At 45.6% G+C, this 18,776-nt stretch overlaps 1 protein-coding gene across 1 annotated transcript in view; it reads right to left on the bottom strand.

The window, feature by feature from the left end:
- Positions 1-18,776, bottom strand: part of SPIDR (scaffold protein involved in DNA repair) — a 481,060-nt gene continuing 462,284 nt past the window's right edge. Inside the window, exons 17-20 of the mRNA XM_019428877.2 lie at positions 7,414-7,507; positions 6,243-6,357; positions 5,900-5,953; positions 1-670 (exon numbers count right to left, since the gene is read on the bottom strand). Coding sequence (XP_019284422.2) covers positions 506-670; positions 5,900-5,953; positions 6,243-6,357; positions 7,414-7,507 — 428 coding nt within the window. The 3' untranslated portion in view covers positions 1-505. The remainder of the gene's footprint in view (positions 671-5,899; positions 5,954-6,242; positions 6,358-7,413; positions 7,508-18,776) is intronic.

The following is an 18,776-nucleotide window of genomic DNA, read 5'->3' as shown; positions in this document are numbered from 1 at the left end:
TTTATTGTCTAAAGACAATTTATTCATCATTTCGTGTTACTTTAAATCTCTGCCAACAAAGCCAACAATAACCAATCACTCCTCTTGAGTCTGTAATCTCGGCTCTCTGTGCACAGTACTCAGCATGATTAAACAGGCCTATAGGTATAGCGAGAATCACAGCAGGTAACTTATCTATACTTTAGGAGTAACGGTTTTAAACACTTAAAAATTACAAGTGAGCAGAATTTTTTTCTTGCTGTTTTAATACTGCCTAAGATGAAGTACAAAATGAAGGCCTCAAGCTTAGTTAAGTTTTAATGTAACATGTTCCTGAATTTGCAGAAAGGTCGTAAAATAGAACTGTAGAAAAAAGCATTTTGAGGTAGAGTTTACAAAATTATCTTGCTAACATTTGCCCTAGAAAAATCCAAGTTCCATTTCAAGATCATACAGTACACTCACTCTGCCCGTAGTTAACAGATAACTACCCCAAACCACCACCACCTCCGCTGCATCACAAAGTTCACAGCTCCTGTGGCGACGGGCAGTGTCGGGAAGAGGCTCTTCCTGCAGTCAGGAGCTCGATTTCCTCCAATCCAACGCAGCTAGCCGGGTGGGTGGTTACGGACCGGACAAAACAATTCAACAACCCCACCTCCTTTCCGAGGACACTCTGCACTTCATAACTCTGCAGTGACAGAAGGCATGCTGGTTAAAGCAAATAGAGCTAGCCCCGGACGTCCTGTTCCCAACAACACAGAACACCAAAGAGCAGAGCAGAAGGTCCTTCCCTTAGTCTGTGACCTTCCACTTTGCAAATGGTGAGAACAACAGGGTGAGGAAGAAAAAAAGTGACAGGCTAGATAAAAGCCCTGTTGATTATGGCAAATGAAGGAGCTCCTGTTTTCTGATCTCTGTTAGTGGATGCAACGACAAGGACGTCCCAGCTGGCTGTCCTTGGAGAGGAACTGGGGACTGACATACAAAGGGATGTGCCCCGGTCTCTAGTGGGAAGGCTGGGGGCAGGGCACGCATCATGCTTGCAGCTGTCTTCCACTTCCTTTGGGACACTTCCCCAATCTAGCAACACTTCTGGTCAAAGGATTGCCTGGTACTTTGCCCCGAACTTCCCTCCTTAACGGGATCCCGTTTTTTCTAGAGTAACTCTTCTCAGGCCAAACATACAGAAAGCTTTTTCTTCACACTGTTTGTTTGAGGAGTATCTTACAGGCAGGTTTCATCTCTAGATGAGAACTCAGGGCACTGGACAGCATGGGAACCAGATGACTGTGCTAGGAAGGTGTGGCAGGTTTCAAACCTCAGAACGCTTTCTTCCAGGGGTTGGGGGGAAGTGGGACTGAAAATAAAGAGCGGCTCAAACTCGCTGGGATGAATCCCATCTCTGGCTTCAGCAGAGACCGAAGCCCTGGAAGGTAACAGGTTCTTTCAGAGGCTCCTTTGCTGCCACTTGCAGAATGCTGTCTGAGGCGCACCACCCCTCCTCTGCGCAAGACCCCTTCACACAACTCTACGGTAGCTCAGGTCTGTATGTTTTAGCTCACTCCTTCCATCGTTAATGTGCCTTCGCGAAGGAGATGGAGGCTGGAGGGCTCTGACAACGTGGCAAAAGTAGGCACGTGTCTGTGGCTCCCTGGTGCCCTCCCATCGAAGGTGGGCACCTCACTGCCCTTACCCTGGCTCCTGGCCTGGACTTAGTGACTACTTCTCACGGAAAGTATGGTGGAAAGGACACTGAGTGGCATCCCCAGCTTGGCCAGGAAGGAGCCCAGCTTCTGCCTGCATCTCTTGGGATCCAGACACATATCGTGAGAGAAGCTAGACTGTGTGGCCAGAGCCCGAGAAGGTCCCAGGCAAAGGAGCACAGCAGTCAGTTGGGGACTGAAGGGCGTTTTGTGAGTCCAGCCTAGGCTTTGGGGCACCAACTGATGGCCCGCAGAGCTGTCCTGGCAGAGCCCTATCCAAACTGCAGGTCTGTATGCAGAGTAAGTATGGAGGCCACCTAAGCTTTGGGGTGGTTGGTTTTGAAGCAGTAACATGATGTTCAACCTGGGATCAACCTGGGATGTGAACACTGCTCTACCGCCAGTCCACAAGATCGTTCTGCTTTCCCGTCTTTGAAGTAAGGCATATTGCAACACACCCAGCCTATTCAATGTGATCAGTAGTTTTGGTTTCTTCAGTGCTTAATGGAGGGATGGGGGAGTAAGAGTTGCAGCCAAGACAGGTGAAGAGGGGTCAAAGGGCAGCTCAGTTAGTCAAGTGTCCAACTCTTGATTTCAGCTCAGGTCGTGGCCCCAAGGTCATGGGATTGAGCCCCGCAACAGGCTCTGTGCTGAGTGTGGAGCCTGCTTGAGATTCTCTCTCTCTCTCTCTCTCTCTCTCTCATTCTCTCTCTCTCTCTCTCTCTCCCTCTCTCTCTCCCTCTCTGCCCCTCTCCCGCTTGTGCACTCTCTCCCTCTCTAAAACACAAACACAAACAAAAAAAGACAGATGAAGAGGCGGAACTAAAGTCTCTCACTGGACAACCGTGGCTGAGGCCTTCCTCAGCCCCAGCTCATCTGTGCCATTGATGTCAGGTTCGTGGCCCACTGCCTTGATCATTCGTCAAGGACTTGCTATAAACCAAGAGGGGTCTGATCCTGGAGAGATGGCAGAGAACCAGACAGCCGCAGGACTGTGGGGTGTGGAGGGCGCCCATAGGGCCGTGCAGAGTAAGGGGTCGCCATCCCCGGCTGGGAGGACTGAGGTAGGCCGGCTGGGTACTTCTTTGCTGTCTCTCACTACTTGTACATTCGTGCGTGGGGAAGTAGGAGGCCCAGGCACTCCTACACTCACTTAGGTAAAGGTGGAGAATTCTGGCTTGTAAACAAAGTCAGGAACAGATCATTCCTTCTTACCACATCAGATTTGGCAGCGATAGATTATAATAACCACATCATAGTCAATAATAACTATATCACTGATAAGTGGAAATCAAATGATAATTATGTTTGGGGGGAATTAAGATGGAAAGGTACAGAACAGTCACACTAGCGAATGCAAGTGCACTGTTCATATGAACGGACTGAATGTACATATGTGTGAAATGTGTTTGTTTTTAAAAGGCGCGCTACATTTCCCTTCAACTTTTATTTTTCTGAAAGCTAGGAAACAAACTCCAAATTTCGTATCACTATAATGTGACCTTTGACAACTAACATGTACAACAGCAGCCGCTCCATTTCTCACCTCTGTAGCTTGAACACGTCAAAGTTTCGGTATAAAACTTCACACTCCGGTGTCCTGACCAGAAACAGTACATCTGTTCCAGGGAGTGGAGCTATGGTTCTCATGGAAAGACTAATTTGATTCTTTGGATTTTGGCAAATGTGCATTCTCACCCAGAAAATGGACAGAATCAGGACTGCAAAACTCATGCTCATGTCTCCACAGAGGACCTTCTTACACCCATCTTCTATCAGCTCCTTGCAGGTCAGATGTAAAGCCCTGATTATCCACTGTGAATAAAGCTGGGGGAGGGGGAAGGAGCTGACTAAAATGTACCTCCAGGCTTGCAATTTACCCTAATTTTACTGGCGTCAGCTCGGATAACAGAGCACCCAGAAAGGTGACACCCAGGACTGTTGCCACCCTGTGCCCCTCACCCAGTGCAAATGTGCACACGTAGGCACACACAGGTGTGTACACACGCTCGAGCACACCCCCAGGCAAACCCACCGGCAAACGCACCCACGCTCAGATACACACACGTTTGCACACACACCCTTGAGCTCTTTATAAGTAGGGTTTTGCCTACAGGTGCCCCGTAGTTGAGAGGTGTGATGTGTAAGAGGTACAAGTCAGCCTCACTCAGAAGGAAATCAAGTGAGGAGACAGTTCTGCCAGGGCCTTCTCCTGATCCCCAGGTCCCTACAGAGAGGTTGGGGAGTCAAGAGCAGTCCGTGGCTGGAGGCTTCCCAGAGGGAGCACCAGGCTGCTCTCTGGAGGAGCCTGTGGGGAACCGGAGGGAGAACAGGCCTGAGCCTGGTAGGGCCCAGCCAGGGCCGCCTGAGGAACTGCAGGGCAGGCGCTGGGCCTCTGCGCCCATGTGGGCCTGCGGGGAGCCGTGCACCATCCCAAGTGCTGTTGGTTCTTGTTTGCTGAGGCTGTGGGTTTGGGTTCATTCGCTATGTGTTCTCCTTAAGCAGAAGTTTTCCCAACACTTCCCAACTTTTTGCCCAGATAACCTAGATCTGCCACGTTTAGCACCTGTTTAAAGCCCCCTCCAATCCCATCAGCCTTACCCAGGATCACGCCCTTCTGTCTTCCTCCTCACCCACCCCAGAGACCGAGAGATAAGGTGACGAGGAATCAGTCAGCAGGTACTGCTGTCCTGTCACCCAGAAAGTTCAGGGGGAACAGAAACATACACACAAGGATCCCTGTCACCCTCCCACACTCTGCTAGGTAGTCACTTCTGGGGATAACAATGTACCCAACGAAGACTGTGGCTGCGGGCCCTGCACTCTCGTTTCTTTAGCGGTAAAATGTGGATTCTGCACTACCGAGATGTTGGGGACGTTAAATAAGGCAAAGGTGGAAGAAAAACGGTGAGCACAGTTGGTGGCCCGCTGTAGTTACCGACTCACATTTTACTTGGACACAGTCAGGAAGTACTTGCTCACGAGCCCTCCCATCAGTCCCTACACGTGAAGCAGCCCTTGGGATACAGGTTTGGCGTGGGGCTGGAGGTGTCCCCATGCTGCACTAGGGAGCTATGCCCCCGCCGGTGCGCTGTATCCCAGGGAGAGAGCCAGAAACTCTTTTTAGGGCTCCACGGGCAGTTCCGCCCTGAAACCTGGTCGGACCAGTGATCGCCTAGGATCCTATTCGTGGATTCATCCACGTCCCAGTTTAGTCCAAACTTTGAGAGCCATGGTTTTGAGGGAGGAGTGTGAATGGCTGCTCCACCTCCTGTGCTGCCGGCCTCTGCGCCTCAGGAGGGGCTGGCAGCTGCCGGAGGCAGAAGCCCCTCGCACCTCCGGAGGAGCCCCGCGTTCTGGCTGCAATCGGAGCTGGAATTTGGCCATGGGATCCCATCAGAAAGTTCTGCAGATGGCCAGCCCGCTTTTCGCCACAATCTCCCCGGCTGGCCCAAGTCTGCTACTTGGATGTGGACCCCACCGCTGGCCACAGATACCTTTTGTGACCTGGGAACTGTGCCCTGGCACCATCGCAGCGGTCAGTCCCCCGTGCTCTTCTCCGGGGTTCAGTGAGTCCACGGGCCACTTGTGCTGCTAGCAGATGGTTTTGACCAGACGTGTCAAGGACAGACCTTTCCTGTTTATGAGGGCCAAATCTTACAAGGAAGAAACTGTCTCTAGGCCGTAAGTTATGTACGTTTAGGTGGTGGTGTTCTTGAAGGAGCACACCGCTTCACTAAGCCTCACACCACAGCAACTCTCAGGGCAGGCAAAACGGTTCTGAGGAATAACGGTAATGTTCCAGTTACTCAGACTCTGGAATACCCAGCAATTAACAAACACAAGACGTGTGCCTCAGATATTCCCGTTCTCTTAAGGTAAAACCGTGGCAGGCCTTGAAGGGTCAACTGTCTTCCTAAAATCAAAGCCAGGGAGACAGATTCATGGATCTACTGCAAGACTGGTTAGGAAAGGGCCTCAATCCCACAAGGGAAAGGTCTCGTGAACAGACTCGGCCCTTGCCGGGAAGAGACCGCGGTGTGGCGCGCCCACGTCTCGGCGTACTCCACACGTCGAGGGCGCGCCCGATTCCACTGCGGCACTCCGCTGTAACCGAGAGTGCGGGAGGCGGGGGTCTGCACCTGGGGACGATCCACTGACTCGGGCTGAAGCGCACAGGGCTGGACACCGGGGCTGCGTGTCCCTGGACTTACCCCATCTTCGCAGGCGGCGAACCTCAGGAGCGAAGAAACACTGGCCTGGGACAGCTGCAACGACAGCGGGGCGGGCGGGTTAAACCCCAGGATGGGTGCCAGTGCTCAGCCCCGCGCCCGGGTCCATGTCGAGTCTTCATCTCTCCGGTAGCTTCCCTCTCCAAGTCTTAAGTCCAACGTGACTGTAAGTCACAGACACGGGAAGACAGTGTTCCTGAGGGGGAGCCCTTCCCTCCCCTCCCCCAGGGAAGGAAAAACAGAGGCCGCGCTCCCAGCTGGCGGTGCGGCAGAGGGGCTCTGTGACAACAGAGTGGGACGCACGCGAGCACCGCCCGCCTCCTACCTTGACCCTCACTGTGCACTGGGGGCGAGAGGGGCAGTCCAGGAACACCTGCAAGTGCCTTCTGGGAAGAGGAGAGATGACCACGCGGGAGCAGTCCCCACAGGAAAAGGCGCCTCTGTTGTTTGGAAACACACAGGGAAGATAGGACTCGGAAAGCACAAATCAGAAGAGTCTAGTGGTAGACAATTTTTTCTAAACACGAGTGTTTGCTGAGACAGAAAAGGGGATTTACCCTCAGAAACGAAATTCCTGAAATAGGCCAGAAGAAGCTCCAGGCTCAGCCTGTTCTGAGGGACCAGTGTCAGCCTCCCGCTAAGGGCTGCGTAGGTAACTGATGCCCCAAGGGACGGAAGGGACACGGGCAGGGCAGTCTCATTCGAGCTGGGAGAGGGGGGACAGCAAACATCCCACGAAGCCAAGTGGAGGCCCTGGGCTCAGCAAGCAGAGGTCAGGGCTTCCCTTCTGCCTCAACAGGACAACCTCCTCCTTGTCACCAGTAGCTATGCTCCTTACTGCCACCAAGTAAGCCTGTGACTCAAACTCTTCTTGTCTCTTAAATATGATCCAGTAATGACTTGTTTATACCTAAGGCCACCGGCCCAGGAGGCGTCAAGGAGACAGCCGTCCTTTACTCATTAAGAAGCAGAAAAGTAACAATCGGGCCTCCTCCTGTCAGGTGACAAAGTCACCTTGGGAGGCTGGGGAACCGGCTCAGAGAACTACATTGATACCCAACCCCCTGGGGCCCAAGGGAGGGTATGCAGAAATGCTGGTCCAGGGAAGGAATGTCTGTTTACACAGATGTTCACTGGTCTCTGGAAAAGTCTGTACCCCCGCAGAGGACAAGCTGTAGAGTCACCAAGTTTGTCTCATTCATTCACATTGGCCCTGAGTTTTTCTTTTTACTCCTGACCGGAGATAAAGGAGCCGAGTACAAAACCGGGCTCTTTCCTCTTTGGTGAACTGCAAGGACCGGCAACACGCCCTGCCATGGGGAAGCAAGCTCACCTTGCACCACGGCCTTCTAGCTGCAGTGCCGCTACTTGGCTTCCGGGTGGGAGTCATGCCTGGGCCCTGGCAGGGGAAGCTGGCCCGAGGCAGCGTGGCACTGGGGCCCTAGGACTGGCTGCGGCTGCCCTGGGCTCTTTCAGGACAGCTGCTGCATGCTTACCTGTCTCCTGGGCTCTGCTCCAGTCTCTCGTTGCCGCACAGGTCACAGGTGGGCCATGAGAAAGCCGTGCTCTCATCCACACCAACCACAGTGCCTGGGCCCACGTGAAACAAAGATGGAGTCTCAGGGGCAGTGTCCGCCCTCCCAACTTCTCTCTGTCCCTCAGGCCCTAGATGCTAGTGTGAGGTTCCTCAGGTTGTTCTCTCCCTTGTGCGTTTATACAAATGTTCCCAAGCTTTTTATAATTTCCATGTACTGCACAAACAAAACTACAACAATAAAAAGTAAGTTGTTTAAAACTTGCCCATATTACTACCTAACCAAGTATTTCCATTCTGCCTCATTGTTTTCCGTTTTTTTCCAGATGTGTACATACTGAAATCATTACAAGCAAGCTGTCGGGGCAGTGTCTCACACTACTTTGTAGGTTGCTGTAGAGCTGTTGCAAGGACTGTCTTATTTGATATTCCATTTAAGTCACGGTTACCTCCATAGTGGACATACAGGTCTGAGGCAGTGGAAATCTTTCCACGTAAGGTCCTTATTGTACTGAGATCTCTTTCTCGGGCTAGATTCATGGAAGCAGAATCACTCTGTCAAGAGTACGAGTGTTGGAGATACAGAAACACCCTGTTAGAAGCTGTGTCCCACAAGGAGGTTCACAGTCATTCACACTGTCACCATCCATTCACAGAGTGTTAGCCTCACCTCAGTATTTGCTTCCTTGATAAGTATAATGGAATTCCTGATGTTCATTTCCACTTCTTTGGTAAGGAAAGAGAAGTATTCTTATTGGTTTGTTACCCTCTTATGTGATTTCTTTGGTTTCCTTATTTCTTTTGTAATCCAATATTTGTGATTTATTTATTCAACAAACAAATGTGTATACAATGCTACTTAGTGTGGGATATACATGTAGCATGAAATATATAATGATGAATACTACAATCCCCACTCTTGTGGACTCTCCAGTCTGGTTGAGAAGAGAGATGAACAAATAATGAGAAAAATATGAATATGGGAGAAAACATTCACAAAAACATATCGGATAAAGGACTGTTATCCAAAATATACAAAGAACTCTTACAACTCAACAATAACACAGACAACCCAATTAAAAAATGGGCCTAACACCTTCATAGATACCTCACCAAAGATAATATAAGATGGCAAATAAGTATATGAAAGATGTCAAACATCACATGAGCAGGGAAATGCAAATTAAAACAAGGAGAACACAAACACACACACACAAAATTCCAAATAATCCATTTAAAAACGGGCTGAGGACCTGACTAGATATTTTTCCAAAGAAGACATCAAGATGGCCAACAGACACATGAAAAGATGCTCAACATCACTGATTAAAAGGGAAATACAAATCAGAACAACAAGATATCACCTCATACCCGTTGGGATCACTAAACTCCGAAAGACAAGAAATAACAAGTGCTGGCAAGCATGTGGAGGAAGGGGAGCCCTCATGTACTGTTGGTGGGGATGCCAACGGGGGCGGCCACTGTATGGAGGTGGCTCAAAAACAGTATGGAGGTTCCTCAAAAAATTGAAAATAAAAATACCATATAATCCAGTAATTCCCCTATTGGGTATTTAACCAAAGAATACAAAAACACTAATTGGAAGATATATACACTCTGATGCTTATAGCAGCATTATTTACAATAACCAATTTATGGAAGCAGTCCAAGTGTCCCTCTATGGATGAATGGATAAAAACAGATGTGATACACATACACACACACAGGGGAATATTATTCAGTCATAAACAAGAATGAGATCTTGCCATGTGCAATAAAAAGGATGGACCTAGAGGGTATTATGCTAAGTGAAATAAGTCAGTCAGAGAAAGAGAAATACCATATGATTTTGCTTATATGTAGAATCTAAAAACCGAAACAACCAACCAAACAAACACAAAGTAGAAACAAACCCATAAATACAGAGAACAAAGTGGTAGTTGCCAGCGGAGAGAGGGGTGGGGGATGGGCAAAATGGGTGAAGTGTTACAGGCTTCCAGTCATGGAATAAATGTTATGAGGATACGATAATAGAGCTGTATGGTGACAGATGGTAGCTGCCCTTGCAGTGAGCACAGCACAATGGATAAAGTTGTCAAATCACGATGTTGTACACTTGAAACTCCTGTAACACTGTGAGTCAACTATAATAAGTAAAACAAAACAAAATACCCAACAATGAGATAACACTATGCACCTATTAGAAGGGCCAAAATCCAGAACACTGACCCCACCGTATTCTGGTAAGGATATGGAACAACAGGAACTCGCAGTCATGGTCGGTGGGCATGCAAAATGGTACAGCTACTTCGGAACACAGTTTTGGCAATTTCTTATAAAACCAAACATAGTCTTACCATATGACCCAGCAATTGTGCTTGGTGGTATTCATGCAAAGGAGTTGAAAATTTATGTCCACACAAATACCTGTATGCAGATGTTTACAGCAGCTTTCTTTTTTTTTTTTTTAAGTTTTTATTTATTTATTTTGAGAGAGAGGGAGAGAGAATCCTAAGCAGGCTCCACAATGTCAGCACAGAGCCCTATGCGGGGCTTGAACTCACGAACCATGAGATCATGACCCGAACCGAAACCAAGAGTTGGACACTTAACCAACTGAGCCACCCAGGCGCCCCAGCAGCTTTATTCTTAATTGCCACAACTTGGAAGCAACCAAGATGTCCTTCAGCAGGTGAATGGATAAACCGTGGTACATCCAGACAATGGGATATTATTCAGCACTAAAAAGAAATGAGCTATAATACCATGAAAACATACATGGAAACTGAATTCATACTGCTTAGTGAAAGAAGCCAGTTTGAAAAAGCCATATACTGCATGATTCTAACTATACAACATTCTGGAAAAAGCAAAACTACACAGACAGTAAAAAGATCAACGGCTGCCATGTGTTAAAGGGGAGGGAGGGTGAACAGGTGGAGCAGAGGATTTTTATGTCAGTGAAACTACTCAGTCGATACTGTGATAACGGATACATGTTGTACATTTGTCTGAACCCATGGAAGTACAATACCAAGAAGGAACTCTAATGTCAACTCTGGACTTTGGGTGATTATGATGTGACAATGTAGGCTCATCAACTGCGACAAATTTATCACCCTGGTGGGGGATGTTGATAATGGGGGAGGCAGTGCATGTGCAGGGGCAGGAGGTATGGGGAATCTCTGTAACTTCTGCTCAACTGTGCTGTAAACCTAAAACTGCTCTAAAAATAGTCTATTAAGGGGGTGCCTGGCTGGCTCAGTATGACTCTTGGTCTCAGGGTGGTGAGTTCAAGCCGCACATTGGGCACAGAGCCTACTTAAAATAAATAAACAAATATATAGTACATTCATAAATAAATAAAAATAGTCTATTAAATATTATCATGAAATAAATGCTAAATTGAGAAATGGAAAAGACCCTTGGAGGTAGAGAAGAGAGGCTCTCCAGCTAGCTTGAGGTCAGGGAAGGTTTCCCAAAAGAAGAGACACGAGGTGTGGTTGTAGGTGGGTGACAGGTGCTGGTGGGGCTGGAGGCCAAACAGGCATGAAGGAAAGGCAAATGATATGGCTGAGAGGTTGGGAACCCAAGTCACTCAGGGTCTTGCTAGGGATGTTAGACTTGGAAGGCATGAGAAGTCAGTGAGGAATTTTAAACAGGAGATTGAGATGCTCTAATTGTCTTGAAATGTGAAGCATTATAGATATCATCTAGATACATTAGCAAACCATAGACCATTCTTGTTGAAAAGTGGGGAGATTAGACATTTGAAAAGGTGTGACCTAAGTTTCCAGAAAAATAGAAGAATCATCCCTCCTAGTCCTGGAGCAACGACTTTCATTCTCCACTAGAACAAGCATTAGGAGAAACGTATCTGTAGGGGATAAAACAATTGTTACAACTAAGTAGGCTTGATTTATTAAAATGCATTCATGCCAGCCTACTTGAATGACTTTTTAAAAATGAAAATAATGGATCTTGATTTTGAAAAGGCTGTCCCAGCTAATTTCATTGTCCTTGCAAATCTAATCAAGATTGAGTCAAAGGGATAAAAAGTAAAGTCAATAACGGCTTATAATACAGCCGGAAAGGAGTGTTGACCAATTCACAAGAGGCAGACGCATAAGTAGGGCCAAGCGGGATGAGGGGTTCCCATGCCACGGGTGTGTGTGCCCAGTGCCAGCTGGTTCACAGCAGTACTTGCTAAGTGTATGCTACATGAACTAATTAAAAGAAGACTGCTACCAACTAAAGTTCCTTTGTATCCTAAGATATCTTTGGGTGTTAACCGCGCTTACATTTAGATGGGATTAAGCAATTTCCTTCCAGCAGGGAACAAGACACAGTTGAAGAAATATATTTCATCTGGGGTACACACCACTGGAGATGCCTTCCAGTAACTCGAAATAAATTCCAAGGGATGGCTGGGAAGTGTACTATTAAACTGTTAGCATCTAGAACATTTGCTTAAATGAAAACAAAAGGGGGAAAAAAACCCCATTTTTGTTAGAGTTTGAGGGTTGTAACCATACTCATTGTTTGGCTGCAATGCACTATTAGAAGCTTTTACTTTTTGGGGTGCCTGGGTGGCTCAGCTAGTTAAGCATGGACTCTTGATTCCAGCTCAGGTCTTGATCTCACAGCCCTGAGTTCAAACCCTGCATTGGGCTCGACACTGGGCATGGAGTTTACTTAAAACATAAAATAAAATAAACTTTTTACTTTCCCTGTCTTATTTACAGGAATCTCTTGTAATCAGGTTTGGGAAAGGTGTATCACAGATCCATTAGAACATGTTTTCAAAAAGGTTCTTTCACAGGCTCCTTCCTGGGAAGCGCAGTGGCTCCTTTCCAGTAGGGGACAGGGCGGCTACGGGCTCCGGTATTTTCTTCAGTGACTTTCAACTCTCTGGCCCACCCTCCTCTCCACTCGTGTTTTCTAACGGACAGAAGCTGGGGCTCAGAAGTGAGGCCAAAGCCTGGTCTGAAGACAGGACTTGGCCACACATTTCCAGGGGGGCAGAGTACAAATTTACACTTGCTGGGTCGGTGCCCCTGGCATTGAGCGAGACCACCACCCACTAGCGAGGGGAACTTAAGCAAGTGGTGAGCAACGCAATGAGATAAAAATCAACGCTGCAAAACTTGTTTATCCTAAAAACAGTGAACTGGGAAGAGCCCTTGCATAGGGTGGATGCTGATGATTGGGAAATGACACCAGAAGGCCTGGCAACCCAAGCACGTCAGTGAGCACTGTCCCCCACGGGGGCTCCGTTTTCCAGGAACACTCGAGCAGATGGAGCACTCGCGCAGATGGAGCACTCGAGCAGGTGGAGCACTCATGTAGACAGATGGAGCACTTGAGCAGATGGAGCACTCCTGCAGGTGGAGGACTCAAGCAGATGGAGCGCTCGTGCAGGTGGAGCACTCACACAGATGGAGCACTTGAGCAGATGGAGCACTCGTGCAAATGGAGCACTCGAGCAGATGGAGGACTCAAGCAGGTGGAGCACTCGAGCAGATGGCGGACTCTAGCAGATAGATGGAGCACTTGAACAGATGGAGCACTCATGCAGGTGGAGCACTCTTACCGTTGGAGCACTTGAGCAGATGGAGCACTCGAGCAGGTGGAGCACTCACACAGATGGAGCACTTGAGCAGATGGAGCACTCGAGCAGGTGGAGCACTCATGTAGACAGATGGAGCACTCGTGCAGGTGGAGCACTCCTACCGTTGGAGCACTTGAGCAGATGGAGCACTCAAGCAGGTGGAGCACTCACACAGATGGAGCACTTGAGCAGATGGAGCACTCGAGCAGGTGGAGCACTCATGAGGACAGATGGAGCACTCGTGCAAATGGAGCACTCGAGCAGATGGAGGACTCAAGCAGGTGGAGCACTCGAGCAGATGGCGGACTCTAGCAGATAGATGGAGCACTTGAACAGATGGAGCACTCGTGCAGGTGGAGCACTCCTACCGTTGGAGCACTCGAGCAGGTGGAGCACTCATGTAGACAGATGGAGCACTTAAGCAGATGGAGCACTCGTGCAAATGGAGCACTCGAGCAGATAGAGGATTCTAGCAGATAGATGGAGCACTTGAACAGATGGAGCACTCGTGCAGGTAGAGATGTTTGTTCTCAGTGAAGGACTAGCTCACGGGGCCATACTCTGACTTTGTTCAAGCTCTACTCGGGGAAAATGCTCAATGTTCTGCAAGGTCCACACCACTGTTGGAGACCCTGATGCCCACCTGATTTAGCTGCTGCAGAGAGCTGTCCACCTCCCAGCACTGACCTCCCGCAGATGGTGAAAGAGCCTGCTTGGAGCTCTCTTTGGACAAGCCATCACTGGACTTTCCAGGACAGGGAAGGGCAGAGTAGAGCAAGGCTGAGTTATGGAGAAAGGGGTGTCTGCCATTGTTACCTCACTGAGTAGTAAGGACTCTAGGCTTGTGTGGCTTTGATTGGAGTCAGATCTGGACAAGTCCACGGCTGGCTGGAAAGCAGGGAAGCCTCTGTGGCCCTTCATCCATCAGTGGGATCTGTTCACTGCCCCAGCCTCTACCTTACCTGGGATGTTCTTGCATGGGAGACTGGGCCAATCTTTGCTATTCTGCAGCTGGGGTTTTGTTTTCTCTAAATCCCTAGTTAACTGGTTCTTATCAGGGGATCTGGCAGCTCTGTGATAATAGTGTTTACATATCCACCTGACCCACCCAGAGGCCTGCAGGATACCTTCAGATAGAGATCCACAGGGAACTCTACATTAAAGTGGTGGCATGTGAAGAAAAGGATAAAAGTCAGAAACTGGATCTACATAAACTAAAGGAAGAGCATCAGAGAAGGAATAATAAAAATTAATGTAAAACATAATAGTTTGCTTAGGTCATTAATAACAACAATGTATTCACTGATTATACCTTATGGATAAGTGAATGTCAGCAATGTTCTAAGGAATGGGAGAGAGGAATTGAGAATATCCTTACAAGATACCTGTACTACCCTTGAAGCAGGATAGTGTTATTTCAAAGTGGACTTGGTTAGTTATAAATATATATTGCAGTATCTAGGGCAACCACTAAGGAATGTTAAAAAAAAAAAAAAAAAAAAGCAGCGCCTGGATGGCTCAGTCAGTTAAGCATCCAACTCTTGATTTCAGCTCAGGTCATGATCTGAGATCTGTGAGATCAACCCCTCTGCACTGTGCTGTCAGCTCAGAGCCTGCTTGGTATTCTGTCTCTCCTATCTCTCTGCCCTTCCCCCGCACTGTCTCTGTCTCTCTCAAAATAAATAAATAAACATTAAAAAAAAAAGAATGTTAAGAAAAGTGTAATCAATATGCTGAGAAAGAGGAGAAAATGGAGTCATAAAATACTCAATTAAAATGAGAAAATGCAGGGGTGCCTGATGGCTCAGTTCATTGAGCAGCTTGATTTTGGCTCAGGTCATGATCCCAGGGTCATGGGACTGAGCCACTATGTTGAGCCCCACATCGGGCTTCCCACTGAGCATGAAGCCTGCTTAAGATCCCCTGTCACTCTCCCTCTGCCCCTCTCCCCAGCTCGCACTCTAACGTTAAAAAAATAAAAAAATAAAACAATAAAATGAGATAAAAGCAGGAGGGTGGAAGACAAGTTCCCTGAATAGAAAACAATTATAAATACGATAGATATTAATCCAATTATATAAATATTCACTTCATATGTGAATGGTCTAAAAACATAAAAGAGACTGTCAGAGTGGACAAAAAAACATGAGCTAACTCTGTTGTCTACTTCAACTATAAAGACACATAGAGATTAAAGTAAAATTATAGAAGAAAGATATACCTTGCTAACACTAATAAGTTAAAATAGGTATATTAATTTTAGACAGAGCAGACTTCAGATCCAGGAAAATTATCAGAGAGAAGACAGAAAAGGCATTAAATAATGATAAAGGGGTCAATTCGCCAAGAAGACATAACAATTCTTAATGTGTATGCACCTAACAACAGACTGTGAAAATATGTGAAGTAAACTGATAAAACTTCAAGGAGAGATAAAGAAACCCACTATTATATTTTATTTATTATTCTTTGAGACTTCAATACCCTTCTATCAATGACTGAAAGGTCCAAAGGCAGACAATCACAAAGACAGCTGAACTGAACAGCATCATCAATCAATTGGATCTAATTGACATTTATAGAATACTCAATCCAATGACAGCAGAATAAACATTCTTCTCAAGCTCACATGGAATATCCATCAAGACAGACCACAAAGTGGGGCATGAAACACATTTAAAAGTATAGAAATCATATAGAAATCAGGGGGACCTGGGTGGCTCAGTCAGTTGGGTGTCTAACTATTGATTTCAGCTTGGGTCATGATCCCGGGGTCGTGGGATTGAGCCCCACATTGGGCTCTAGGCTGAGCGTGGAGCCTGCTTAGGATTCTCTCTCTATTCCTCTGTCTCCTCTCCTGCTCATGTGCTCTCTCTCTCAAAAAAGGAAAGAAATCATACTAAGTATGTTCTTAGACCACAACGGAATTAAACAGAAGTCAATAACAAAAAGATAGCTGAAAACCCCCAAATAACTGGAGATTAAACAATACACTTCTAACTAACACATGGGTCAAAGAAGAAATCTCAAGAGAGGTTTTAAAATATTTTCAACTAAATGAAAATTAAAACATATCAAAACTTGTGGGATGTAGCAAAACCAGTGCTTAGAGAGAAATTTATAGCACTCTATGCATATATAAGAAAATATCTAATATATAGCTTTCATCTTAGGAAAAATAAAAAGAGAAGCAAATTACAACCAAAGCAAAGGGAATATAAGCAATAATGAAAATTAGAAGAGAGATCAATACAACTAAAAACACAAAATCAAGAAGAGAAATTCAAGAAACCCAAATTTGATCCCTTGAAAAGATTAATAAAAATTATCTGATAAACTTCTAACAGTCTAATCAACAGTACCAGAGACAGAAGAAACAAATTAATTTTATCAGAAATGAAAGAGGGGCCATCATTACTGATCCCATGGACAGTAAAAGGATAATAAAATAATGTTATGAACAACTCTACCCACCCCCCAAATTTGCTAAATTACGTGAAATGGATCAATTCCTTGAAATACACAGTCTATCAAAACTCACACGAGAGGAAACAGATGATCTGAATAAGCTAATCTCTGTTAAAGAAGTTGAATAAATAATTCATAATCTTCCAAAACAGAAAATACCAGGACCAGAAGGTTCACAGGCAAATTCTACCAAACTTGTAAGTAAGAAATCATACCAATCCTCTACAATCTCTTCAGAAAATAGAAGCAGAAGGAATATTTCCTAAACTCATTCTATGAAGACAGCATTACCCTAAAATAAAACCAGATAAAGACATTACATGAAAGAAAAATACAGAATAACACCTCTCATGAACATAAATGCAAAGTCCTTAACAAAATGTTAGCAAATCTAATCTATATAAAAAATATATACCATAACCAAACGTGGGATTTATTCCAGGTATACAAGGCTGGTTCAATATTTAAAAAAATCAATTAATGTAATCTGTCATATTAATGGACTAAAGAAGAAAAATCATATGATCATATCAAAAGATGTAGAAAAATAACTTGGCAATATCCAACACCCAGCCATGATAAAAACTCTCAGCAATCCAGGAATAGAGAAGATCTTCCTTAACTTGGTAAAGAACACCTACAAAAACCTACAGGTGGAAGAAACCAATAAAGAAGTCATATGTAGGAAACAGTGACTCAAACTTAAATGAGTAATATGAGGGAGTCCTAGGACAGTAGTTAAGCAAATAGTTAAGACTGTCTTGGTGGGGGAGAAAGCTCTAGGAGGGAAATTATAAAGGAAAAGGATAACTCCAATGATTTGTCATCATTTTTGGAGATTTGAAAAAAAAAAGTGTGGTACAGGCAATACAAGGAAAATGAAAGTCAATATAAAATTCCATGAGGCAAACCCCATCAAAAAATCCCTATCAGCATTCTTCACAGAACTAGAATAAACAATCTTAAAATTTGTATGGAACCAGAAAGAAAAGAAAAGAAAAGAAAGAAAAAAACCAAAGCTGGAGGCATCACAATCCCGGACTTCAAGATGTATTACAAAGTTGTAATCATCAAGACAGTGTGGTACTGGCACAAAAACAGACACTCAGATCAATGGAACAGAATAGAGAACCCAGAAATGGATCCACAAACGTATGGCCAACTAATCTTTGACAAAGCAGGAAAGAATATCCAGTGGAATAAAGACAGTCTCTTCAGCAAATGGTGCTGGGAGAACTGGACAGTGACACGCAGAAAAATGAACCTGGACCACTTTCTTACACCACACACAAAAATAAACTCAAAATGGATGAAAGACCTAAATGTAAGACAGGAAGCCATCAAAATCCTAGAGGAGAAAGCAGGCAAAAACCTCTTTGACTTTGGCCACAGCAACTTCTTACTCAACATGTCTCCAGAGTCAAGGGAAACAAAAACAAAATTGAACTATTGGGACCTCATCAACATAAAAACTTCTGCACAGAGAAGGAAACAATCAGCAAAACTAAAAGGCAACAAATGTAATGGGAAAAGATATTGGCAAATGACATATCAGTAAGGGTTAGTGCAAAATCTATAAAGAACTTTTCAAACTCAACACTCAAAAAACAAATAATCCAGTGAAGAAATGGGCAAAAGACATGAATAGACACTTCTCCAAAGAAGACATCCAGATGGCCGACACATGAAAAATCATCATTCATCATCAGAGAAATACAAATCAAAACCACAATGAGATACCACCTCACACCTGTCAGAATGGCTAACATTAACAAGTCAGGCAACAACAGATGTTGGTGAGGATGTGGAGAAAGAGGATCTCTTTTGCACTGCTGGTGGGAATGCAAACTGGTGCAGCCACTCTGGAAAAAAGGATGGAGGTTCCTCAAAAAATTAAAAATAGAACTACCCTACGACCCAGCAATCGCACTACTAGGCATTTACCCACGGGATACAGGTGTGCTGTTTTGAAGGGACTCATGCACCCCAATGTTCATAGCAGCGCCATTAACAATACCCAAAGTATGGAAAGAGACCCAATGTCCATCAACAGATGAATGGATAAAGATGTGGTATATATATACATACAATGGAGTATTACTCGGCAATCAAAAAGAATGAAATCTTGCCATTTGCAACTCCGTGGATGGAATTAGAGGGTATTATGCTAAGCAAAATTACTCAGTGAGAAAAAGACAAATATCATATGACTTCACTCATACGAGGACTTTAAGAGACAAAACAGA

The sequence above is a fragment of the Panthera pardus genome, unplaced genomic scaffold (assembly GCF_024362965.1).
Source record: "Panthera pardus isolate Hobbes unplaced genomic scaffold, ASM2436296v1 HiC_scaffold_7, whole genome shotgun sequence".
In the NCBI taxonomy this organism is placed as follows: Eukaryota; Metazoa; Chordata; class Mammalia; order Carnivora; family Felidae; genus Panthera; species Panthera pardus.
Note: the sequence above shows the minus strand (reverse complement) of the source record. Positions and strands in the feature narration are given on the sequence as shown.